General features: G+C 39.4%; 1 protein-coding gene across 11 annotated transcripts in view; it reads left to right on the top strand.

The window, feature by feature from the left end:
- SMOC1 (SPARC related modular calcium binding 1) overlaps positions 1 to 26,602 on the top strand; it is a 296,270-nt gene that overhangs the window by 205,421 nt on the left and 64,247 nt on the right. For 5 of the 11 annotated variants that reach the window (XM_073609800.1, XM_073609805.1, XM_073609801.1 and 2 more), the window contains one exon: positions 24,626 to 24,715. The exons of 3 other annotated variants lie outside the window; for them this stretch is intronic. In XM_073609800.1, coding sequence (XP_073465901.1) covers positions 24,626 to 24,715 — 90 coding nt within the window. The remainder of the gene's footprint in view (positions 1 to 24,625; positions 24,716 to 26,602) is intronic. 3 more of the 11 variants (XM_073609807.1, XM_073609806.1, XM_073609802.1) reach the window with 1 other exon arrangement.

The raw sequence follows: 26,602 nt of genomic DNA, 5'->3' as shown, positions 1-26,602 counted from the left end.
CCCAGAAGGTATTGCAAACAGGAAATGATACGAATGGCCGCGGCCAGGGAAGAGGAAGTGAAAAATGAATACAGCAGATATACAGTAGGTGCTGAGAAAAAAAATAAAAAAAGATCCAATTTGTTTACAGTGCACAGTTTAGTGAGGGATGCTGAAGAGTTGTAAAAGTTGGTGGAACTCCACTTTAATACCATGTATTGCCCCCTTTAAAATCTATGACAGCTTGAAGTCTTTTGTGGTAATTGTGGATGAGGCTCTTTATCTTCTCAGATGGTAAAGCTGCCCATTCCTCTTGGCAAAAAGCCTCCAGTTCCTGTAAATTCTTGGGCTGTCTTGCATGAACTGCACATTTGAGATCTCCCCAGAGTGGCTCAATGATATTGAGGTCAGGAGACTGAGATGGCCACTCCAGAACCTTCACTTTATTCTGCTGTAGCCAATGACAGGTTGACTTGGCCTTGTGTTTTGGATCATTGTCATGTTGGAATGTCCAAGTACGTCCCATGCGCAGCTTCCTGGCTGATAAATGCAAATGTTCCTCCAGTATTTTTTGATAACATACTGCATTAATTTTGCCATCAACTTTGACCAAATTCCCTGTGCCTTTGTAGCTCACACATCCCCAAAACATCAGCGATCCACCTCCGTGTTTCACATTAGGAATGGTGTAAGTTTCATCATAGGCCTTGTTGACTTCTCTCCAAATGTAGTGTTTATGGTTGTGGCCAAAAAGCTCAATTTTGGTCTTATCACTCCAAATGACTTTGTTCCAGAAGGTTTGAGGCTTGTCTCTGTGCTGTTTGGCGTATTGTAAGCGGGATACTTTGTGGTATTTCCATAGTAATGGCTTTCTTCTGGCGACTCGACCATGCAGCCCATCGTTCTTCAAGTGCCTCCTTATTGTGCATCTTGAAACAGCCACACCACATGTTTTCAGAGAGCCCTGTATTTCACCTGAAGTTATTTGTGGGTTTTTCTTTGCATTCCAAACAATTTTCCTGGCAGTTGTGGCTGAAATTTTAGTTGGTCTACCTGATCGTGGTTTGGTTTCAACAGAACCCCTCATTTTCCACTTCTTGATTACAGTTTGAACACTGCTGATTGGCATTCTCAATTCCTTATTGGAAAGGTGTATTTGCGCTAACCATATATAAAGAAAAAAACGGGGCAGCTGCTCGTGAAATCACTAGTGGCTTGTACTATTTTATGATTCTCAATTCCTTGGATATCTTTTTATATTCCTTTCCTGTTTTATACAGTTCAACTACCTTTTCCCGCAGATCCTTTGACAATTCTTTTGCTTTCCCCATGCCTCAGAATCCAGAAACATCAGTGCAGCACTAGATGAAAGATGCAAGGGTCTGTCAGGAGTCCAGAAACTCATTGCCCTTTTATACACACACACTAATTACAAGCAAACAGATCACAGGTGAGGATGGTTACCTTTAATAACCATTCAAACCCCTTTATGTCAACTTGTGTGCATGTTATCAGGCCAAAATCACCAGGGTATGTAAACTTTTGATCAGGGTCATTTGGCTAGTTTCTGTTGTCATTATGATTTAAAAAGAGTAAACACAGTCAGCCAAACACTAACCATGAGTGAAAGAAAAGTTTTTGTGTTATCATTCATGTTCTCTGAAAAATGGCCAAGAAATCATAAATTCTGCCAGGGTAGGTAAACTTATGAGAACAACTATATATACAATGCTGTGAAAAAGTATTTGCCCCCTTTCTGATTTTTTTATATTTTAACATATTTGTTACACTTATATTACTCAGATTATCAAACAGATTTTATTATTACACAAAGATAATCCGAGTAAATACAAAATGCAGTTTTTAAAATATGGTTTAATTTATTAAGGTAAAAAAGCTGTCCAAACTTGCCTGGCTTTATGTGAAAAAGTAATTGCCTCCTAAACCTAATAACTGGTTGTGCCACCCTTGGTGGCAACAACTGCAATCAAGCGTTTGCAACAACTGGCAATGAGTCTTTCACATTGCTGTGGAGCAATTTTGTCCCACACTTATTTGCAGAATTGTTTTAATCCAGCCACGTTGGAGGGTTTTCAAGCATGAACGGCCTGTGTAAGGTCATGATACAGCATCTCAATTGGATTTAGGTCCGGGCTTTGACTAGGCCACTCCAAAACCTAAATTTAGCTTTGTTTGAACCATTTGGAGGTGGACTTGCTCTTGTGTTTCGGATCATTGTCCTGCTGCATAACCCAAGTGCACTTGATCTGGAGGTCACAAACTGATGGCCGGACATTCTCCTTTAGGATTTTCAGGTAGAGCTCAGAATTCATGGTTCCATCAATTATGGTAAGTCGTCCGGGTCCTGAAGCTGTAAAGAAGCCCCAGACCATTATCCTACCACCACCCTGTCTGACTGTTGGTATAATGTTCTTGTTATGAAATGCTGTATTTGTTTTATGCCAGATGTAATGAGACGCACACCTTCCAAAAAGTTAAAATTTTTGTCTCATCAGTCCACAAAATATTTGCCTAAAAGTCTTGGGGATAATCAAGATGTTTTTTGGTAAATGTGAGATGAGCCTTTGTGTTCTTTTTGGTCAGCAGTGGCTTTGGCCTTGGAACTCTCTCATGGATGCCATTTTTACCCAGTCTCTTTCTTATTGTTGAATAATGAACACTGATCTTACCTGAGGCAAGTGAAGCCTGCAGTTCTTTAGATGTTGTTCTGTGTTCTTTTATGACCTCCTAGATGAGTTGTCGTCATACTCTTGGAGTAATTTTGGTAGGCCGGCCACTCCTGGGAAGGTTCACCACTGTTCCAAGTTATCTCCATTTGTGGATAATGGCTCTCCCTGTGGTTCACTGGAGTTCCAAAGCCTTAAAATGGCTTTGAAATCATTCCTAGACCGATTCATGTACATTACTTTATTTCTAATCTGTTCTTGAATTTTTTTGGATCCTGGCATGATATGTGGCTTTTTGTGATCTGTTAGCTGCTTCACTTTGTCAGACAGCTTCTATTTATGTGATTTCTTGATTCAACAGGTCTGGCAGTAATCAGGCCTGGGTGTGGCAAGTGAAATTTAATTCAGCTTCCCAAAAAATTGTGGTTAATCATAGTTAATTCATGATTCAGCATGGAAGGGGGCAATTACTTTTTCACATAGGGCCAGGCAGGTTTGAACAGTTTTTTTCCCTTTAAATAATAATTTAAAAACTGCATCTTGGATTTACTCAGTTTATCTTTGTGTAATATTACAATTTGTTTGATGATCTGAATTATTTAAGTGTGAGAAATGTGCAAAAAAATTAAAAATCAGGAAGGTTGCAAATACTTTTTCACAGCACTCTATAATTAGATATTCTTAGAAGGAGTGGCCACTTTCGGCTCCTTATTTTTAATTCCTCCACGTGTATGTGTATGGTAATAAGAACTATTAGGGCCCATGAAACTCCACAGAAGGAGTTGCTTTGGTGGAGATCTTTAATTTTAATTAAATATTTCCAGTTTCTTTTTGTAAAGGTCTAAGCAATACCGTCAGCTGGGAACTGACATTGACTCAAAATATAAACTATGGAAATAATTCCTCCTCTTTCTATGGTTTTACCCTGTACCTTAATTTTTTAAAACATACCCAAAATAATGTTAAATTGAAACTCCAGTCAAACCTTGGGAAGGGCTAGAATTTCTATCAAGTTCTAAGTTGGGGTCTCAGTCCCGACTGCAGAGATTTTGATTTGTCTTGTTTTTGTCTGTCATTGGAACAGAGCCATTTCCACAACAGGGGCACAAACAGCAATAAAAACCTGTCAGATGTTCTATTCCCTCCATGTTCTATTCACTGTTGCAGAAAGTGAAAGCAATCTTCCTAAATGGGGGCACAGATAGCAAAACCTTCCTCAGTCTATTAAAAACTAAAAAATAATTTTACAATATCAGTTACTCTTTAAAGCAGAACTATAGATGATTAACTGTCCCCAGGATCCTGCGATGTCTCCCCGCTGTGTGTACGAGGTGTCTCCTCCGCTCGATCTATCCTAGTGCCCGGCTCCGTTCCCTGCGAGCGTCGCAACGCACAGGGACGGAGCCCAGCGCCAAATTCAAAAAGTGTAAAAACATAACACATACAGTACACTGTAATCTTACAGATTACATTACTGTATCAAACCATTTCACATCCCTTTTGTCCCTAGTGCTTTGTTCAGTGTCCTGCATGCAGTTTTATATTATAAATACTGTTCTTTCTGCCTGTAAACTTGAGAATATCCATGACAACCAAAAAGTGTCCCTTTACGTCAAAAGCAGTTTTAGACCAGCTAGAAAACAGCGATAATAAATTAGAATCACTTGCAGAACTGAGCGATAGTGATTTGTGGGGATATTAGTCATCAAACACTGAAAGTAACGACAGCGACAATTCTGCAACTGAGCAAATTTCAGTGTTTTTGATTTGATTACATTATTGAATACATTTTATTATTATTATATTATTATTTGTTATAATTATTTATAGGTATTTATTATATTATAATTCATGATTTCATGTTTCAAACTTTATCATACCTGGGATGTCTACTAGACTTTTATTTTGAGTTATTACTAAGAATTACAGGCCTACAATATAAAATGCCAAAATTCTATGCAAAACAATATACCGCTTTCAGCATGAAAAATCTGACATAATCATACCGCCAGGGAGGTTAAAACGGTTTCCACCCCCTTCCAACTCCTATTCTAATCACCCTGAAAAGGGAAGACGCTTATAGTTACCTATTCTCAGGGCGCTCTGGTCAGATCACGTAGTTGGCTACCAGCACTTTTAGTGACTCTTACAGGCCTTCATCAGCCTGTGACTGCTCAGTGAAAGCAGAAACAGCAGATTGAGAAGCTCATCTATGTCATTCTGCTCTCTCCTATTGGTTTCCTACTTGTTACCAAATTAGCACTGCAGCACAACCAATTGGCACACTCCTTGTGCTGCATTTTCCTCTCTTAGTTGGAGCTCTGCTGTGCAGGAGCTGCAAGAGGCTAACATCAAATCAAATTCAGGTACTTGCACTGTTTGCATTAAAAAAATATCAATGCTGTATTAAGGAATACAGAGCTGCAATAATGTATGTCTTTTAAAAAAAAAAATATTTAGAAAGGTGTTAGGTTGTACAGAACATTGATTACCATACACAGATGGGAAAATAATTATTGTTACAAAATAAAAAATATCACAGAATGCACAATGATAATAGATGAAAACAGCTGTGTCACAGAAAATGCATATACACTATATTACCAAAAGTATTGGTGCGCCTGCCTTTACACGCACATGAACTTTAATGGCATCCCAGTCTTAGTCCATAGGGTTCAATATCGAGTTGGCCCACCCTTTGCAGCTATAACAGCTTCCACTCTTCTGGGAAGGCTGTCCACAAGGTTTAGGAGTGTGTCTATGGGAAAGTTTTACCATTCTTCCAGAAGCGCATTTGTGAGGTCAGGCACTGATTTGGATGAGAAGGCCTGGCTCGCAGTCTCCGCTCTAATTCATCCCAAAGGTGTTCTGTTAGGTTTAAGTCAGACAGTCAAGTTCCCCCACCTCAAACTGGCTCATCCATGTCTTTATGGACCTTGCTTTGTGCACTGGTGCCCAGTCATGTTGGAACAGGAAGGGGCTATCCCCAAACTGTTCCCACAAAGTTGGGAGCATAAAATTATCCAAATTGTCATGGTATGCTGACACCTTAAGAGTTCCCTTCACTGGAACTAAGGGGCCAAGCCTAACCCCTGAAAATCAACCCAACACCATAACCCCCCTCCACCAAATGATTTGACCAGTGCACAAAGCAAGGTCCATAATGACATGGATGAGTGAGTTTGGGGGGGAGTAATTTGACTGGCCTGAGTCCTGACCTCAACTCGATAGAACACCTTTGGTATGAATTAGAGCAGAGACTGCGAGCTAGGCCTTTTCATCCAACATCAGTGCCTGACCTCCCAAATGCTTTTCTGGAAGAATAGTCAATCATTCCCATAGACACACTCCTAAACCCTGTGGACAGCCTTCCCAGAAGAGTTGAAGCTGTTATAGTGGCAAAGGGTGGGTCAGCTCAATATTGAACCCTACCGACTAAGACCGGGATGCCATTGAAGTTCAGTGTGTGTAAAGGCAGGCGTCCCAATATTTTTAGTAATATGGTGTATTATGTGCTGATCCAAACTACTGTACATGCATAGCTATAAAGAAGCACTGTACAGCCAATGGTTTTTTATTCATTCCTGTAAAGATGGCTGAGGGAGGCAAGCAGAGGGGAAATGGGGAATGTGAAGATCTATAGGTGAGGTCAGCCAAGAAATTTCAATTTGGAAGACACAGAGGAAAAGTATGATGAAATAATGTGTCTGAGGGGAGGTGGTAACGAAGGGGATTGGGAAAGTCAGGAAAGAGAGTGAGGAAAAAAAAAAAAGGGGGAGGAAGGAAGGTGGTTGAAATAGGAAAGAAAAAGATAAAAAAAACCTTTTCTCTCAGGGGTACAGGGGTTCCAATATGAGCTTTTAATCTTCGGCGACTAGGAGAATTTTACCTTCCTCAGGGAACGTGTAGACCGTCCAATCGAACAATGTTTTTTTTTAATAGATTTCTTGTTTATTTCGTGAGGAAAGGACTAAGTCCTCCATATTGTTAGCATTCTTGATCTTAAATAGCCACAGGAAGATTAAGGATTAGGATCTTTCCATTTTAAAGGGATGCAAGCTTTAACCGCATTCAGTAGATGGCATAGTATGGATCCTGGTATGTCTTCATTGGAATTGAGGAGTGGTGTAGAAAAAAAGAATGCTGGACAGTCAGGTATGGTAAAATCTGTGAATCTTTGTGAAATTTCCCTAACCTTGTTCCAGAATAGTCCCAACAGCAGGCATGGTCAGAAAATGTGTAGGGGTGAACCTTTGCCTTTATTGCATTTCCATTAAACATCCATACAGTCTGAAAATTGTTTATGAAGAATTGTGGGTGTTCTGTACCGTCTAGACAATATCTTGAAATTGGTTTCTTGGTGCTGCGTGCAAATAGAATACCTTAGAGATAGGTGTAAATTGTTTTTGTGACTGTTGTGGAAAGAAGGACGTATTTAAGTCTTGTTGCCTATTAGTTAGGTTTGTAATCCTCTGGTGGTGAGAAAATGAGAGAATAAATTGTAGAGAGGGGTTTTAATCGGAGCAGAACTTTTCGAGGGGGTCAGGGGCCTCTGAAATTGGGAAGGGCAGTAGGGTGCAGAGGAAATGTCGTCATTGTGAAGCTATCCAGGAATCTACTATACCTGGAATAGCCTGTGGGATTCGTGAGCATTACAATAGAGGGCCAGTGGTTACCTGTGAGGAAGTGAGCGGCCTGGGAAAGGTTACGATCTATGAGGCCTCTGAACGGTCCGAGAGATGTGCTGGGTGTGAATGCGGGATTGCCCAGAATAGGAAAGAGAGTGGCATGAATGCTAGAGAGTTTTTACTTCAAGAAGATTTGTGTGTAACTTTGAAGAGTGGGTCTGATATGCAGATGGCTTTTCAACTGAAATGGAATGTGAGACGGGCACCAAGTCATGAGGCACAATGAAAAGTTTGTGGATGCCATTTCTAATTTTCCCCAATCTTTCAAATCACTATGTCTACACCAGTCTAATAGTCGTATTATGTTTCTGATACTGCATCATATCTGGGACAGCAAGTATGTCTTTTTTATCTGCCTGGAGTTCAGCTTTAAAGATCTATAAAGCAATAATCATCATGTTTAGTAGGACACAGAAAAAGAACACAATGCCCTTAAAGTGGAAGTAAAGGCAAAACAAACTCTAAACCTACATTCTAAGTCTAATCTATTTAGCCCTGTAAAGAAAAAATCCTTATATGTACCTGTTCTGCAGCTGCTCCGGTCTGGTCTCCAGCTGTGCCCTCTGTGCATGGGAGAAAGACAGCAATGGCTGAGAAATGCCTGGGAAGTGGCGCCACCCATAGAGTTACTATGGGGCTTCCATTGTCAGTCTCCTCTCCTACACACTGAACCTGCCACTGACAGCTCGACTGGAGCGGCTGCAAGACAGGTAAGTACAGTGATTTTTATTCTTTACTGGGCTAGATAGATTAGGCTTAGAACGTGGCTGAGAATAGGTTTAGAGTGAGTTAGGTTTTGCCTTTACTTCCACTTTAAATACTTACATTTGCAACAACATTTTTGTTCTGCTTTCCTGTGTTGCCAAATATATCACAAAACTACCAAAGCATTGCTCATAAACTCTGCTAAAGTGGAGCATACCAGTTCATTCACAGCTGCTGATTGGCAAGTTCTACCTGAACTTCAAATTTAAGATTACTTGACCATATGCCAGCTTTTATGAAGACATTTTTTCATGTGTCAGGCCTCATTATATTATTATTATATTATATTGTGTTGCAAAGTAAAGTATAAAAAGAAATGGTAGAGGGGCACTGGATGCACAGGTTATCAAAATGTTATTACTTGAGCCTATCTGGTCTGTACTCTGTGGCTCACCACAAAAACGGGGATCCCCCAGAAGAGGGCATTCACCGAAGCTTAGAAAGCCAAGTGCAATAGGTGAAAGAGAACCCCCAAATGAAAAATCCTTAGTTTAAAGTCTTTATTGTTTACCTTGGTTACAAGATAAAACGCCTGGATAATTTTACTTTGAATACTAGCCCGACTATTTGTAACATCCTCTGCTTGCAGATCGATCTGCTTAGGAGTATTTTTGAGTCTCTGACATTTTGCCATTTCACTCAGCCCTGATTAAGGGGGGTTGATTATGTGGCCCCTAAAATGCATTAGCTGTCCTTTGCATTGCTTGTTGTAACCAGCTCAACAATAAAGACTTTGGACACCTAAGGATTTTTTTATTTGATGTTCTCTTGGACCTATCACGCAATGTAAAGTAAGTCAGAGCCTCGGTTTTATTTAGGTATTTTAGTAAGCAGGATGGTCTAGGTGTTGTGCCTGTATGTGTAGTAATTGGGAGGGTTATTGCAGTACAGTTCCACTTGCTAGTTCACACAACAGTTACTGTGTTTCAGATGCGTTTCTGTATGTGCATTTACATGCATTATTTATATGTTCCGGTGCATTTTTCGCCTCTTTTTTCTTTATCTCATTCAGGACATGTGCATTCTGATGTATTTCTGGTTCATTTACATGCATTCTGGTGCATTTTCCATGTGTTTTATCACTTCCAGATGTGTTATATACAGAAAAAATGCAGCATGTTTTTATTTTGTTGACTCTACTGGAAAGCACTGCACTGGTGTGAACTAGGGCCATTGGAATACATTTAAAATACTGTGCATGCGTTTTTTGATACAGATTAAAAATGCACTGGACTGCATCTGCTGTGAACCAGCCCTTACGTAACATTCCTCACTGTATATTAGTTGAGATCATTGGGCACATACCTTTTAGGATTTTCCAGAATGTAACTAGGAGCTCCAAATCTCAGGGCACCTAAATATGTAAATACAAACTTGAAAAAGTAAAATCTAATCTGTGCCTGGAGCCTTACAACTAAATGTTAGATGTGATAAGCAGTCTCAGTGACCAATTGTTAGGCTTGGAGGTGAGAGCTGTGGGCCAATATTTGACTTTAAGGGAAAAAAAGAAGAAAAAAGGGAAATCTTCAATCTTTGACTTTGCCTCTCAAATTAAGATTTGACGCTGTGTGACAACCCTTAGTAGAAAGCTATAAAAAAAAAAAAAAAAAAAAAAAATTACAGTTGGGCTGAAGTTGAGGACTTTAAATTTACAGTCAGTTCTCCTTGAACATGGGGATACATATGACCTCTTTGACAGCTGCAAGAGGTCACCAGACTTCCTGTTGCTTTTCATGTCTACGGTGTGTTTGCACATTAAATATGGTGCATGCTTTTATTTATTTAACTAAGCTAACCAATGGTAAGGTGTCATATTGTTGAAAAGATTTCTTTTTCCACTTTAGATTTCCTTTTTGTCGTGTCTTTGTTTTAGACCAAAGCTTTATGACTATTAGTCCTTTTATCGACAGCCAACAAATTCCACAGCTGACTTTTTACACTTCATTGCACTTGCTAAATAGGCACTTAGGCACCTTATCTGGTCCATCGCTGTTCCATAGTGTTAGAATAAATGCGTGAATGTATTCTCTTCATTTAGTCACACATTAATTACAGGTAAACCAGAGCCTGAGCAAGACTGTGTGACCACACAAACAAATCTAGCAATTATACATCAGTTTAAAATAACCTTATACTGGTAAAAACAAAGGCATATGGATGCAGTTGAAAAGAAGTGAGTCAATTACTGGCATGCTGATCTTGCCATCCAATCAGATGCAGATGAAACGGTTTAAACTATTTCCCACGATTTCCCTTTCATCTGACTGGTGTGAAATACTTATCTATTAAATGTGCCAGTAGGAAAATATTCAGTGGTTATAAATGGGTTTTGCTCCGTTGCTGTAAATTATCCTCTTGAATTCCCTTGCTGCCATTACTAAACTTGTTTTCCTGGAGGCAATGAGTGACTTAACGGAGATTTCCATAGAAGTAGGAGTTCTGCTAAGTAGGCATATCTGTGATCATGCTACAGCACAGCCAAGAATCCCCCTCCGTCGATCTTGGCTTTTACAGCAAATAGCAGTACCTGTGACTCACTACAACAGTAGCACATGCATATATCTTAAACTAAAATGTCTGGGACGTCAACATCCAAGGAGAGTGCTTTACTTTGAACAGGATACCCTAAAACCCAATTAGTGATGATCACATCTGTCACCTTAACAGTTCTGTATCTAGCTATATATCATTTGGCTATGGTAGCCATATTTGCCCCATACACAGTGCAGCTAATGGCATATTTGACCTTTAAAAAGATCCTGTCACCAACAACATTGCAGGTAAAAGAACACCAAAAATTAAGTATGTACTATGCTTAGTTTAAGTGTTTTTACCTTTCCATTAATTATTCTTTGTTGTTTGCACTGTGTCTATAAACGTGTTATAAATTTGACTACTCTGGAAAGACTAATTTCTCTAGAACAGCCTCCTCCCTCCTGCCATGTCATTGCCCTCTTTTCCCTGAGAGTGTCTAAGTACTGTCTGTACTGGTCAAGCTCCTCCACCCCTCCCCAACCTCCCTACAAAAAACGTTGATATAGCAACTGGGAAGGCGTGAAGGGGAATACAGTACTACAAAGTGTCATTTGAGTGACAATTCTGAGTCTGCTGGAGCTGTTGACATCACATCCAAGATGGCAGAATCCAGCAACAGTCTTAAGCCTTTTGAATGTCTACACAAGGAAGACTTTTACAGGTAAATAACATGCATAAAATACCTTAATGCACATATAATCTCATAGGAAGATTGTTCTTGAATTCAAAGGCCAGAGTCTTTGTTAGTGTATGTATACCTCAAATCTATTCTACAGCATGCTTGGTGTCATGTCTTACTGCTTACAGCTTTCTTAAGCAAATAATATTTTTGTGAATCTGCTGGAAACTAGATTTTGGGTTTACATACACTGTTTGTAGAACCAAATACAGACACACTATTCCCAGCACACATGTTCCTGCAAAATGGCTGTGAATGTACATGGGTGCTACAGCAAACACGGCTGGAAACCAAAGACAGAAAGAAAGTATGTCACCAGCACACCATGGACATCGAGAACGGGTCAAAAGCATTATTCAGCGATCACATCATAACATCTGAAGCAACGTTTTGGAGCAACGCAGGACTCTTCCATCAGATCCCCCCCCCCCGTTAAGACCTTAATCACACTAGAATAGCAAGTACAACTTGCCACAATTTTGTGGCAGTGTTGAATTGTAAATCTGTTAACTTGCTGCACATTTTCACTGGCAAGTTGTACACGTACAGAACACTTGATGTTCTACTTGACATGTTTCCAATTTGTAGCAAATATGCGTGACAAGTCTTTAGCAAGTGCAAAGTTGTAGTGGTGAGTCCGCAGCAAGAGCTCTGCAAGTCTACAACATTAAAATTCAGCCACAGTGACCCCTGTGGTGGGATGACTATTGCACAACGTAACTGAACCAGAACTTGCAGCAAACTTGCAGAATGTTTGCAAAAAAAGTTGATCTGGAGGCATGCAATGCGGACTTTCTGCAATTGTTCTGTCAAACTTGTGAAGCCTGGCAAGTCTAGCAATAGCTTAGCAAGTCATTTTCAAACTTGCAGCACAATTGCTTGCTATCTGAGATCCTGCTGTCAGTGACAACTTTTGTGTGTTTTTTATCAGTCTGTTCTCTGTTTAGGCCTGCAGCTAACAGCATCTACTTATGTTGCGAATCTGAGATGCTATGTCAATAATATTATTAAGAGGTGCTGCAAAGAATGCCTCTCCTTCTGCCAGTTTGTCCTGGTTAGCACATACACATGCTGTAGAGCCCAACTGACTGCACCGGCTGCCACGCTCTTTCTCAGGCTGTGCTCTAATTGCATTTAAAAATATGTTTATTAATTTTTAATTAATACATAATTGCATTAGGCAGTAAAGTAATTTTTGATGTTCCCTCTATGTTTTCACTAGCTCGTTATTTTTTTTATGGAATGTCATATATAGTTTTTTTTTTTAACTTTTTCTCTCTAGTGACCTTCTATACATATAATTTGGGAATGGGGATGGTCAGGTAATCATGGAATGTGATTTGCATAGCTGCTTAAAGACAGTAAGGGGAGTAATCAATAGAAATAAAGACTGTTTATGGTAAACCCAAACAAATTAGAGAAAGGAGCAGTGCAGTTCTGCGATGCAGAGCCTTCATATGTAATGAGCAGGTATGGCTTCCTCCACATCCATTAAAAATTATTTACACAGTAATGCCGCGTACACACGAGCAGACTTTACGGCAGACTTGGTCCGGCGGACCGGACTCCGTTGGATAATTCGATCGTGTGTGGGCTCCAGCGGACTTTTTTCCCCAAAAGTTCGACGGACCTAGAAATGAAACATGTTTCAAATCTTTCCGATGGACTCGAGTCTGGTTGAAAAGTCCGCTCGTCTGTATGCTAGTCCGACGGACAAAAAACGATGCTAGGGCAGCTATTGGCCACTGGCTGTGAACTTCCTTATTTTAGTCCAGTCGTACACGTACAAATCCGTCGGACTTTGGTTGATCGTGTGTAGGCAAGTCCGTTCATTCGAAAGTCCGTCGGAAAGTCCGTTGAAAAGTCCACCGAACCTAGTCCATCGAAAAGTCCGCCCGTGTGTACGCGGCATAACATTCACTGATAGAATTATATACATAATGCTGATAATACTCGCATATGTAAAAACTGTAAGAAAATAAACAAGAAACTTAATTTTAAACATCTCCATATTTGGATTTGTTCAGATTTAGATGCCCTTTAACTTGAAGGAAGGCCCATATACACAATACAAGCCTGTATGACTATTAAGCAATAATGACATTTTCCTAGAATCCTTTCAGTTCCTCTTATCTACCAATCTGAAATACATTTGCTAGTAATACAGCAAGTGGAGCGCAGATCAATCCAGAATTTGGTATGGCAGTCTGTCATTGATTGCGGTACAGATGAGAAACAAAAATGCACCCTAGTTAAAAGTGTGATTAAAACTTTGTAAGTAGACTATTGAGAACTCGGAGACGATGATCTGCCTAGGACCTGGCAATGTCTGGCTCTGGTTATTTTAACCTAAATGCCAACTTCAGGTATTGTAGCTTAGCTCATTCTCAGAGCAAAGTCTTCCAGCAATATGGATGTAATTTCTGATATTAGTATATACTTTAAATCAAAAGCATCATTACTTCAAGAGAAAAGGTCTGATCTTTCGGTCTGAAATTCTTTAATCATTCAACATAATAGAACAGCAGATGCTGAAGAGCAAAGCCCATCTTTTCCTCCCTTTGAGAGACATTACTCTTAAAATTTCGTTATGATTTTTTCTTTTAAGAATTATTTCTCAATGTCAGAGATATAGCTCAAAGACATGAGTATTGCTAGCATATCTACCATTTATTATTTTAAAGCTTTCATACTTGGGTAAATTATTTGTGTATTTAAGATGAAATGCACGTATATATGGCAATGGGCGTCTTTTGGACTTTTTAATTCACCTGGAGTATCACAAGGCACCATTGGAAAGTGGACTTTGTGATGCATGAAAAAAACTAGACATTGTGTGGTAAGTAGATATACCACTGGATACAGCCACTACCCCTCCATGCTTTAGACAGCACCATGTGACGCCCCCCCTCCCCTTCCCATGGCACAGAGTGCTATAACTCTACCATAGACAACCTGCATCCTTTTATCCCATTCAGCCCTGTATTCCACAAAACAGACAGTACCCCCACTACACTAGCTTTATTTGATTGAGCTGAGTTGCTGCAAATCAGTCACATTCCAGGCAGGCTCATCCTTCTGGAAGGCCAGGACAGCAATCCTTGTATCGCCATAAATCCTGTAAGTAAAGCAGAAAGAAGGACAGTAAAATAGGCCTTTTTAAACTGCTAGACAGTGTTGGGAAGTTGCAGCCTAATGTGACTATGTAAGCTCACACAGTGGCCACCTTCCCTCATCTCCATTGATATGAAAACAAATATAAAAGTACATGAAAATAGGAAGTTGATACAAAAGAGCAGAACCAGTGATAAATAAAATTAGCTCTTGTGTTCGATAACCTGAGGTCTGGCTTCTCTGCCTGGTGTCTACATACCAGTAACTGATGAAGCTTTCTAGGAAATAAAGCAATGGCTAAGGTTTTGTGACATTCCTTGTAATTATAAACTTTCACGTCTGACATGAATAGAGTACATGGTTATTTTAATTTTCGATGCACTTATGTGGTATGTTATCCTGCCAATACATGGGAGTCTATGATAAGTGTGGATGAGTCTGCTACTCCTATGGTGGCGCTGTTTTATTACTTTCCTGGGAGAATCTTTCCTGCTTTTGTGATGCTGAGGCTGCTATTGTAAAGAAAGTACACATGGACCACTCTTAGTTGGGGGTCACATGTATTCCGGTAAGCATAGCATGAGAGTGGATGGTGTCACCTTGGCTATCTGGAAGATCTGTTTCCATTACGGCTGGTGGGACTATAAATCTTGATTCACCCAGATTCTTCTTATATTTGGAGTTATAGTTATTTTTTTGGTCACACATTTAATCATTTTTCATGCACTATATTTATTTGATGTTTAATTTGAATCACAATTTTGTACATTGGAGCGCTGCACTGGATTTTGCATTATTGTGTCGGATATCAGGACTCGGTGTACAGCTGCTGTTTATAATCTCTTTCATCTTTAGCACAGGTTTAGCACATTGTATTGAATAAAACATCATCAACCTAATATTGGTCCCAGGCACCACATAACCAGCTTAATATGGCTGAGCCAGGCACCCCAGTCTGTTAGTGTATAGCCTCAAGCTATTCTGTGCTGGTGCTTTGCTATGCTGAACCCCTCATCGTGTGGCTTGCTATGCTGAACCCCGAATCATGTTTAAAATAATGTAGCGTCACACAAGTTGTAGTCTGCATACAATTTTTCCAGCATGCGGTGAAGCAAAGCAATATTATTACCCATTGTACCCTGGCTTAGGTGTCAGAAATAGAGCATCCCGTTTTGATTCTTGTATGTAGAGAGCTAAACTGTCACTTTATGGCATCACAGACTGTTACAGCATATTTAAACACACAAATAATAATATCATATATTGCAGCTTGGCAGTCCTTGGAAATAATGGCTGCGTTTGTTTTCCAGGCTTTTCCCACTCATTTTCACCTGGTGATCATGCCATTAACTAAATTCCTGTCCCAGGTTGACAATGCTTATGCACCATACTGTATCTACAGAGAAGCAAGTTGCTCTCCTGTTTTAGACTACAAAGTCCTCAGCCCTTTCCTTTCATATGGGGAGGAGCGCTTGTGTGGTTTACAGAAATTAGCTGGAAAAGCTTAAGATTTCAAACACAGCAAAATATAAGAATACTGGGTGTATAACAGGTTCAGTGGGTATTTTTTTGTACCTGTTGAAAATGTATTTAGCCCGAAAAAAAGAAAAATAATGCAGCCACCACATCCCATATATTATTTGCATTTGTCTTTAGTTTAGATATACTTTAAATATTTTCTTGGAGGCAGACTTTGGGGTTGATTTACTAAAGGCAATTAGGTTATTCACTTTCAAGGGAAGTTGCACTTTGCAAGGGTAATGTTCCTCAGAGCTTAGTAAACGTGGTGAAACTTCACTTTGGAAAGAATACCCAATCACGTGTAAGGAAAATGAAAACAAAATTTTGCTGTCATGTGTTTGAATGATGGAAGTCAGCAGAGCTTCACTTCATTTACTAAGGTCTTGGGAAAATTTTCTTAGTCAACCTCACTTGCAAAATTAACAGTCTATTTGCCTTTAGCAAATCAACCCTGGTGTCTTTGCAAATCTGTTATGAAACATGCACCAGAATCTCACAACATCTCTTTTTCATCACAACCTAGCATGTATTCAAATTCTTCATAGAATATGTCAACATTTCTGATCATAATAGTAGCTTCCATCCAACATGTTATTACAATGTTTTCAGTGGTTTCATTTGGGGCAAAAGACTGGAAGGATTAGAGCTGGAACCATCTCAGGGCTTAGTAGGGCTTGATGCTTGGACATTCATGTGGGATCTGACCCCTTATTGTCACTACAACTGTTTCCATTGTTCTGGAATTTTTTTTATAACAGTTTTGACAGTATTCATGAAAATATGTGCCTATTTAGCAAAAAAGTATTTATGAGGTCAGTTACTGATTTGAGGTGAGATTATCTGGCTTGAAATCAGTGTTCCAACTTATCCCAAAGGTATTCAGGAGGGCTGAGGTCAGAGCTCTGTGCAGGACATGAGTTCCACCACACCAACTTCATCAAACCATGTTTTTAAGGAGCTAGCTTTATGCAGAAGGGACAGTCATGCTGGAACAGAAAAGGATCTTCCTTTTCCATGAGGTTGGAAGCTCGCACTTGTCCATTCAGTAAAATGCATCTCTACTCAAAAATTTGGAGGAATGTCCACATACTTTTGGCCATATACAATAGTGTATTTTAGTGTATATTTAAAAAGAAAAAGAAAACATTAAAAAATTGGAGATATTCCTTGTAAATAATTTCAGTATAGGCAAATTCATTCTATAGCACTAATGCATAATGCAAGTTAACCTTATTTTTGATCATAAAACATTTTCAATAGATGCATTTAACTAAAATGTAGATATTTATATGTTAGAATATATTGAAATTTAGATATTACTCAAAGTACAGTGTGGTTTCTTTCTCTGAAATATGAAAAGCACATGTTTGTTCACAGTAAGACAAAGTGTATGTTGAGGCCATCAGTGATGCTTAAGGGAAACCCCAAACCTTCTCTGGTATCTTTCTGGATGTATAATTTCTATCAATTCCTATATAAAGCCAAGGTCCACTATACCCCCTTGAATTATATGACTTAGTAGTTGGTATTCAGCTGCCAAACCTTCAAATAAATGCCTAAACTATTTTGGGTTCCTCTATTACACTACAAGAGCTGGAATTGACTATAATGGGCTTTCCCAACTGCAGATCTCCTGGAACCGAGTGCATCGCCATCGAGGTGTACACACAATACATATCTTCTTTGTTACCAGACCTCCTAAGGATGCTCTAGGTTCTGGACTTTTACCAGGCTCTGTGTTTAGGCCATAATGTAATATTTCCTAAAAAGTGTAAAAACCTTCTCCAATGAGATTGGCTTTAGTAATACACACCATAAAACATCCTAATCAAATGGGATTTATGCCAAATAAGTTCATAGCACTTAGCATATGCAGAGCCTTCTTAAACATACAAGCTCCAGTAGAGAACAATCGGGGTAATAGGGCTTACTCACTTTGTATATAGTAAGTAGCGTTGAGTGGGGGCATTTATGGACTGTATTAGATAATTTGACTTCAGTTCTATCTTATACAGTTGGGTAAGGCTTTTTTATGCAAAACCAATGGCCAGGGTGCCAATAACTTATTGGGGTTGATGTACCATAGGCAAATAAACTGTTCACTTTGCACGGGAAGTTGCCCTTTGCAAGAGACTTTTAGTAAATCAACCCAATGATACTCCCCTTTTCATTTATAAGGGTATAGGACTGGGGTATCCCCCCCACACCTATAATTTTTGCCATAGCCTTAGAGCCCCTTACAGTGCATTTACAACAATACCAGAGGGTCTTAATGTGGTTGTAAACCCTTACAGACCACTTTGACCTACAGGTAAGCCTAGATTAAGGCTTACCTGTAGGTCCAAGAAATATCTCCTAAACCTACACGGTTTAGGAGACATTTGCAAAAAGACAGGCATGCCGTAGACATCGGCGCGCAGGCGTACTGAGCATGCCGCTGCTAACAGCGATATGCCGTTAGTGGCGGCTCCCGTGCGCATGCGCATGAGTGATGTCATCGCGGCTCCGGCCAATCACAGCGCCGGAGCCACGATACCTGGAAAGAAGATGGACGCTCTGTAGCAGAGGGGACAGTGGTGAAATCACAGGCTCCTGTGTCAGGTAAGCAACACATAATGGGCTGCTTTACCTTTGCAGGGAAACAAAGAGGAAGTAAACCCGTCAGGGCTTACTTCCTCTTTAAGAAGACAACGTAGCTTTATTTTCTGATGTTACCTTATGTTTTCCTCCCTTACAAGGCAATAAACCTGCTGTTTGGTTCAGCAAATTTTCTAGACTAATTTATTAACTGTGAGAAGTCCATGCTCCTTTCCATGGATACTCTCCCAAAATGTTTGGTGAGTACTCTCTCCCATTTGAAGATTGTACAGAAGATTACCTACCTTGGTATTCACATTTCTCTTACTGATTTTAATCCTATAAGTCTGGTCCCTCTAATGCAATCTCTTAACGCCAAATGCAATAGATGATGTAAGCCCACCCTCCCTGTCATGGGTAGCGTTAATTTGATAAAAATGAATTGGCCTACCCTAATATTATACCTACCCCACAACTCCCCTACTTGGATCCTCCTTCTTCAAATGGATCAATAGTTTATTCTGGGACTGTATTTAAAGAAAAAAAGCAGCCCAGAACACTCAAGGATACTTTCCAATACCCAAAGGATTAAGGCCCCTTTCACACTTATGCGACTTTGGACATCAGAGTCGCATGACATGTGGTACCCCATGATTCCCAATGATAACCATTCATATCTGTGTGACTTCAAGTCGCACCGACCTCAAAGTTGTCCCTGTACTACTCTGGTCTGACTTTGATGCGAGTTGAGGTCCATAGACCTCAAGTTTACACAGGCATTCCCTGAAATTGTGTAAAAATTGTGGCCGCAAAATCATGCGACTTTCAAGCAGTGTGAAAGGGGCCTAAGGTAGTCTGTTCTCAATTCTCAGCTGTATTTTTTAGTCCCTCAGGTACAACACTTTAGTGAGTGTGGATAGGGGATATTACTGCGCTAACTCAATTAGTGAAGAAAAATGAACAGCTGCTACATAAGAATGTGACAAAAATTCAATGCAAAAGATCCGTAAAAAATGTAGCACTAAAAATATAAAGCTGCACTGTGGGATGGAAATCGTGGGGGGGATTTACTAAAAGTGGTGCAGCTGTGCATAGTAGCCAATCAGTGTCTAACTTCAGCTTCTTCAATTAGGCTTTGACAATAAAACTTAGAAAGCAATTGGTTACTATGCATAGCTGCACCAGATTCTGTGTGCACCATTTTTAGTAAATCTCCCCCAATGGGTCTTAAATAAAGGTCAAGGGAATATAATCAGTTATTTGAACAGATAATAGAAAATTTTATCAAAAGGTGACCATGTATCCTCCATCTCCCACTCACTAAAGTTCAGTGAAAAATGTAGCGCTAAAAATATAAAACAATAAACATTGAACAATATATCAAGTATTGTGTGTAAATAATAAAAACTGTGTGATAAAAATCAATCTCAAATAATGAATATAAAACAGAACATGTATATAATGAGTAGAAACACAGGTGAGAAAGTCTCAAAGGTGAAACAATCCTATGGTAAACATATATGGAGTCCACCACGAAAAGTTGTTGCTCAGAAGTGGGGTACAAAGGCCCCAGCAGGCATGTAGAGCATCAGGGATAGTGTGTCCTCCACCCGAGATAAGGAGTATACACTCTTACCGGAAATAGTGGACTCGAATGTCAGCGACAACGAGTCAATCAAGCGAGGATAGCCTGATCAGCAGATTTCCAAAACGATCCAGGGAATCCAAAGGGCTGCAAGAACGAATCCAGGAAATCGTGCAGGCAACCGTGAGGCTGGAACTCAGATGTTAAGCAGCCAGACTGGAAAGCCAAAAACTCATCTGAAGGGCTGATTACAAGATCACATTGTTGAGTCATCAATGTGATCTTGTATTTAGCCTTTCGGAGAGTTTTTGGCTTTCCAGTCTGGCTGCTTAACATCTGAGTTTCAGCCTCACAGTTACCTGCACGATTCCCTGGATTCGTTCTTGGAGCTCTTTGGATTCCCTGGATCGTTTTGGAAACCTGCTGATCGGGCTATGATCGCTTGATTGACTCGTTGTCGTTGACATTCAAGTCCACTATTTCTGGTAAGAGTGTATACTCCTTATCTCGGGTGGGGGACACACTATACCTGATGCTCTACATGCCTGCTGAGGCCTCTGTACCCCACTTCTGAGCAACAACTTTTCGTGGTGGACTCCATATATGTTTACCATAGGATTGTTTCACCTTTGGGACTTTCTCATCTGTGTTTCTACTCCTTATATACATGTTCTGTTTTATATTCATTATATTTGAGATTGATTTTATCACAAAGTTTTTATTATTTATACACAATACTTGATATATTGTTCAATGTTTATTGTTTTATATTTTTAGCGCTACATTTTTCACTGAACTTTAGTGAGTGGGAGATGGAGGATACATGGTCACCTTTTGATAAAATTTTCTATTATCTGTTCAAATAACTGATTATATTCCCTTGACCTTTATTTAAGACCCACTGGGGGAGATTTACTAAAAATGGTGCACACAGAATCTGGTGCAGCTGTGCATAGTAACCAATTGCTTTCTAAGTTTTATTGTCAAAGCCTAATTGAAGAAGCTGAAGTTAGCCACTGATTGGCTACTATGCACAGCTGCACCACTTTTAGTAAATCCCCCCCACGATTTCCATCCCACAGTGCAACTTATGGGTAAGATATGGGATATGACTAAGCAGATTTTGCACATAGATGTTTTTACAAGTTTCATTCCCCTGTGGACTAATGACCTTCGACAAGGGTTTTCAAACTTCGGGGCTTCTAGTCATGGAAGATATCTGGTCTTACTGTTAAGCAATTGTATCCCAGAAATCATTTAAAAACTTTGCTCTGACAGTTACAGTCAGAGTTTCCCCTGGGAAATTCAATGTAAGACCTCCTGCCAGTACCTGCAGACGTGTCGTGCCATCCAGGCCTAATTTGGGTCTCTTAGCTTAATGTTTGGCAACTCTTAAATTCTGGATGGCCTAGTCCAATTATTCACAACCAAATGCCTAATATTGTCCCCTACATCCTATCTGCTTCATAAATTCACTAAATCCCATAAGTCCCTTCTCTCTACCCTGTAAACAGTGCTGGGAATCTGACCTGGAGTACTGCCATGGCAATCTTCAGATCTTTGTTTGCCGCAAGCAGACTGTTAGTACTGAGATAAGTTATCAAAGTTCCTTTTTCCATTAGAAATTGGCTAAACATATATCTTATGAAAAACGTAGGTCTTTCAATAAATATGCACTGATGTGGTCCAGGTGGTTTGAGATGTGGGTTGGATAAGAGGGAGATGTCTGCCCTAGTCTGTAAAGGTAAAGGCCCATGATTGTTGAGTGGCGAGGTAAAGAACATATACTCTCTGTGGTAATATTTCTTTCTTCTCTCTTTTTTACTATTTTATGGCTACATCTGTGATTTTGGCCTCTATAAGTAGGTTTCTGTAAGCAACTTTTTATGTTGTTTAGAACTGTACACTGTACACATTCTTGAAAACTGAAAAAATCTGACTAAAAAAATATAAGTTGAGATTTGAAAATTTTCCAAAATCTGCCTTAGATAGGACACTGACGTAACAAGTAGCAGTTTCACAAAATCAGAGTAAAGTCAAAACCTCTGACCTGCATGCTTATTATGAGTCAGCTCAATGGATTAGCATGACGACCAGGGAACTAGTATTTCAGAAATATAGGTAAACAATCACTGAATCAATAACTCCTTTTTTTTTGGCAAATCTCTTATTTGATATATATATCATTAATTTTTAAATGATAAGGATAACTCAGTTAGTTATTGAGGGACAATTTACATAGTTTTCCTTCTGGACAGCAGGCATTTTGGAAGGCAGATGCGTGTGAAATAAAATCAATAGCAGATGAGAAGAAGGTGCGTATTTTAGGCCCACATCTGATGACCAAAATATCCTTGTCTTCATGAACCCTTAAAGCCAGTCTTAGTGGACAGTTTTCAGTTCTTTTTTTATGATTTCATTGATGATGACCAAGACGGTGCAGTTGCAGTACCATCCACTCGATGCCAGATTGCTGTGGTAGGTGGCTTTATCTATTTGTCATGGAAGGTGAAATATATATACTCCATTACACTTTTTGTGTTTAAAGAGAACTCCAGGAAAATTATAGCAATCACTGACAACTATGCAAAGTATAAAATGCTGCATTCCTATGTCTACTCCGTTGGATGCACTTTGTGGAAAGACAAAAATGTGCTTCAGCCCCTTACTGAAAAATGTGCCTTAAGCAGTGAGTTCATTTGCTAAAGAATAGAGGCTTTTCACCTAGGAAAAGAAATATAAAGTATATGTCCACTTTGCAAAGTGAATGTTAGTAAATAAGATGACGTTGCATTCACTTTGGATACCCAGTCGTGTGTGAGGTCAATGAATAAAACAGTATTGTTGCAGAACTTAATTGAGTTCAAAATGACAATATTTCTACCTTATTCATTAAACTTCACTTTGCAAAGTTGAACCTACACTTTCCAAAGTGAACAATAACTTTGCTAGGTTAACAGTGTCTATTCCTTTAGGTGAATTACCCCAACATCCCGCTTCTGTGCAGTCCTTGTGACATGCTAGCTGTTGCTTAAAATACAGCTTGACTTAATAGTGAAAACCCTCCCACCCAAATACCTTGATCATAAACACTTGCCTTCAGGTGATGTTAAGGGATTCATGACATTCAGTTCAGCTAATACTGCACCTCAGACAAAAAGAAATAGTAAGAATGTATAACCTGATATTACTTAAGCTTTCTGCAATTATTATCCCACTTGGAGTTCTCCTTTAATTGTGGTGTGATGGATATGTATATATATACATATTTTAGAATAGCTTTTGAAAGACAAAAAATTTGTTAGTTAATACAAAGTGCTTTTACATAATTTCAAGTTTAACTCCAGGTTTAGTAAATTTTAAACAGTTTGTTTTGATGAAACTGGTCCAAACTATTTCCTACACGAACACATTTAGCGGCTGCATGTGCTATGTAAACTGTATGTAGTGTTAGCTACATACAGCATACAGTGCTGTGTTTTGGCAGCGAAATGGGAACTCCTGCTCTCAGGACAAAATCGGGTCAGGCTGAGTGCTGCTTAGTCATTCACAGGAGTCTTTGTATTTCATGAATGAACACAAGGCTTCCTCTAATTGGCTAAGATAGAGATCCTGAATTCATTCACCCACCTCTCCACCTCAGCCAATCACAGGAAGCCTTGTATTCATTTATATAGTACACAGCCTCCTGTAAATGGTTAAGCAGCACTCAGCCTGACTGCATTTTGCTCCAGGAGTGGGATGGGAAATTTCCACCCCACTGCCATAACAGATGGCGGTATACTGTATATAGCTAATGCTACATAAAGTCTACAAACATGCACAGCTGCTTTATGTGTTAATGAATGAAATAGTTTGGACGTATTTGGTTAGGCTTTAAGAAAAAAGTGCAGGACCTGTTAGAAATGGGCATCTGTAAGAGAAATTTCCAAATGTATAATGCTAACTTACCTCTAAGGGCTAGCATTTTATCCTGTTACTTAGATGTATTCTCTTCCTCTTAGAGAATTGTCAGCTCAGTGTCAGGCTAAGAGTCTCCGATAAGTCTGCCTCACCTCAGTTATAATCAGAGATACCCATAAAACTCTCAGATAAAGAAGCTGTTGAGTGGATTGCATGGAAGTCTTTCTCAGTCCAATGAGAATGCCAGTTTCTGACACTAAGCAGAGGCAGAAAATAGAACAGCCTTTCTGAAGACACACAGCCTGGCAAAGAGCTGATACTTCTGCTTTTAGGAACAAGGAATACAAGTAAATAACAGAATACACAGCTATTCTGCTGAATTTAAGCTGCACTTCTGTTACAATTTTACAGTGAAGATTTGGATTCTTACAAATGTCTATTCCTTCATTATTTTTCTAAATGTGCAGACCTGTTTTTTTATATATATGTATGTGTGTGTCTGTGTGTGTGTGTTAACGTGGCCGGGCCACGTGCAAACCCCAACAATTCAAAAGTTCTGTAGAGTAGATAGCATTTACCTCAATAATGGTAGTCTCCTTTCGTTTCTTTCTTACTCTCAATTCAGATGATGGATCCAAACCAACCCCTACAATGGAGACCCGGCCTGTTTTTGAAGGAGATGGTAAGAGGGCTTTTCATCTTTTCATGGTATATATCTTTATATATATCTACTCTAATAAAAATTTGGTGTGCCTGATATTTGCCTGAGCATTTGAGAGAGTGACACATTGGTGTTTTATGTTAATTTAATATTAAAGCCCGATTCAAACAATTTATTTTCTAGTTTTGGGTAGAGTTGGGAAGGTCTATGAGTAGCACTGTAACTCACTAATGTGTAAAGGTTGTGCCATTACCAATTGCAGTAAAGCGTGTGTTTTACCATGGGTTAACACAACACAGATAGTGTCAATGAACCATAACTCCACTTAACACTTTTTATTTAGTTACCGTTAAAAGAAGGTTTAACGCTCTTCCCGCAATATTATAACTTTAGAAAACTCTTTCAAAGTTCTGTCTCGTTGGTACTTCACCCTGACTAGAATTGCGAAATGCCTTTCTTCCTACCCCTTTACATGCTTTAGGGGATGCCCAGACCCAGCAGACATGAAGCATATATGGTGGACGTGCTCTAAGGTTAAGCACCTGTGGATTAGTGTCTATAACACGATCAATTCGGTGTTACATATAAATCTGCGCAAAGATCCTTGGGAGATACTCTTACACAAATCAATAGAAGGTGCTACCAAACAAGAGCGTACACTAGTGACACATATTTTCCGCCGCAAAGCAGACAATTATAAAAGTGTGAAAGTCAACAATTCTCAACTTCGATGAGGTTAAAAGCCGGGTGCATGGCATTCTGGTAAATGAGAAACTGAGGCGATAATAACTGACACACGTGGCATTTGGCAGCCCTGGCTAGATTATTTCTCTCTAATACAACCACCTACATGCTTTCTAGGATTCAAATCTAACATTATGGGTGATCATACCTACAGTGAACCTCCAGAACATAGATGTTCTCCCCCCTTTTTTTTTCTTGCTCTTTCTCTCACTTTCCTATCTCTCTTTCTGGACTCTCTCCGCTAAAGCACTGCCCTTTTTCTTTTTATGCCTTTGAGCAGGAGGGGTACATCTTTTTGGTCCTATGGATGACTGCACTGCTCTCTATAGCTTAACCTCCCTGGCGGTATGTCAGATTTTTGATGCTCAAAGTGGTACATTGTTTTGCATGGAAATTTGGCGTTTTATATTGTAGGCCTGTAATTCTTAGGAATAACACACTTAAATCTGTCCAAACAAGAGTCTAGTAGACATCCCGGGTATGATAAAATTTGAAACATAAAATCAAAAATTATACTATAATAAATAACTATAAATAATTATAACAAATAATAATAATATAATAATAATAAAAATGATTCAATAATGTAATCAAAAAACACTGAAATTTGCTCAGTTGCAGAATTGTCGCTGTCATTACTTCTAGTGTTTGATGACGGATTTCCCCACGAATCACTATCGCTCAGTTCTGCGAATGATTCTAATTTACTATCGCTGTTTTCTAGTTGGTCTAAAACCGCTTTTGATGAAAAGGGACACTTTTTGGTTGCTATGGACAATCTTTAGTTTCCAGGCAGAAAATATTTATGATATAAAACTTTATGCAGGGCACTGGACAAAGCATTAGGGACCAAAGGGGTGTGAAATAATTTGATACAGTAATGTAATCTGTAAGATTACAATGTACTGTATGTATTGTGTTGTTAACTTTTTGAATTTGTCGCCGTGCTCCGTGTCGCAATGCTCACAGGGAACGGAGCTCGGCACTGTGATAGTTTGAGCGGAGACACGGCTCGCACACACAGCGGGGAGACATCACAGGATCCTGGGGACAAGGTAAGTAACTTTGCCTGGATCCTGCGATGCAATCTCGAGTGCCGCTCGGGGTTACCGCTTTTGATAATGAAAATTCACCCCGAGCCACACTCGGGAATACCGCTAGGGA

Source organism: Aquarana catesbeiana, linkage group LG13, assembly GCF_042186555.1.
Source record: "Aquarana catesbeiana isolate 2022-GZ linkage group LG13, ASM4218655v1, whole genome shotgun sequence".
In the NCBI taxonomy this organism is placed as follows: Eukaryota; Metazoa; Chordata; class Amphibia; order Anura; family Ranidae; genus Aquarana; species Aquarana catesbeiana.
The sequence above is the reverse complement of the archived record's forward strand: the minus strand, read 5'-3'. Positions and strand labels throughout refer to the sequence as shown.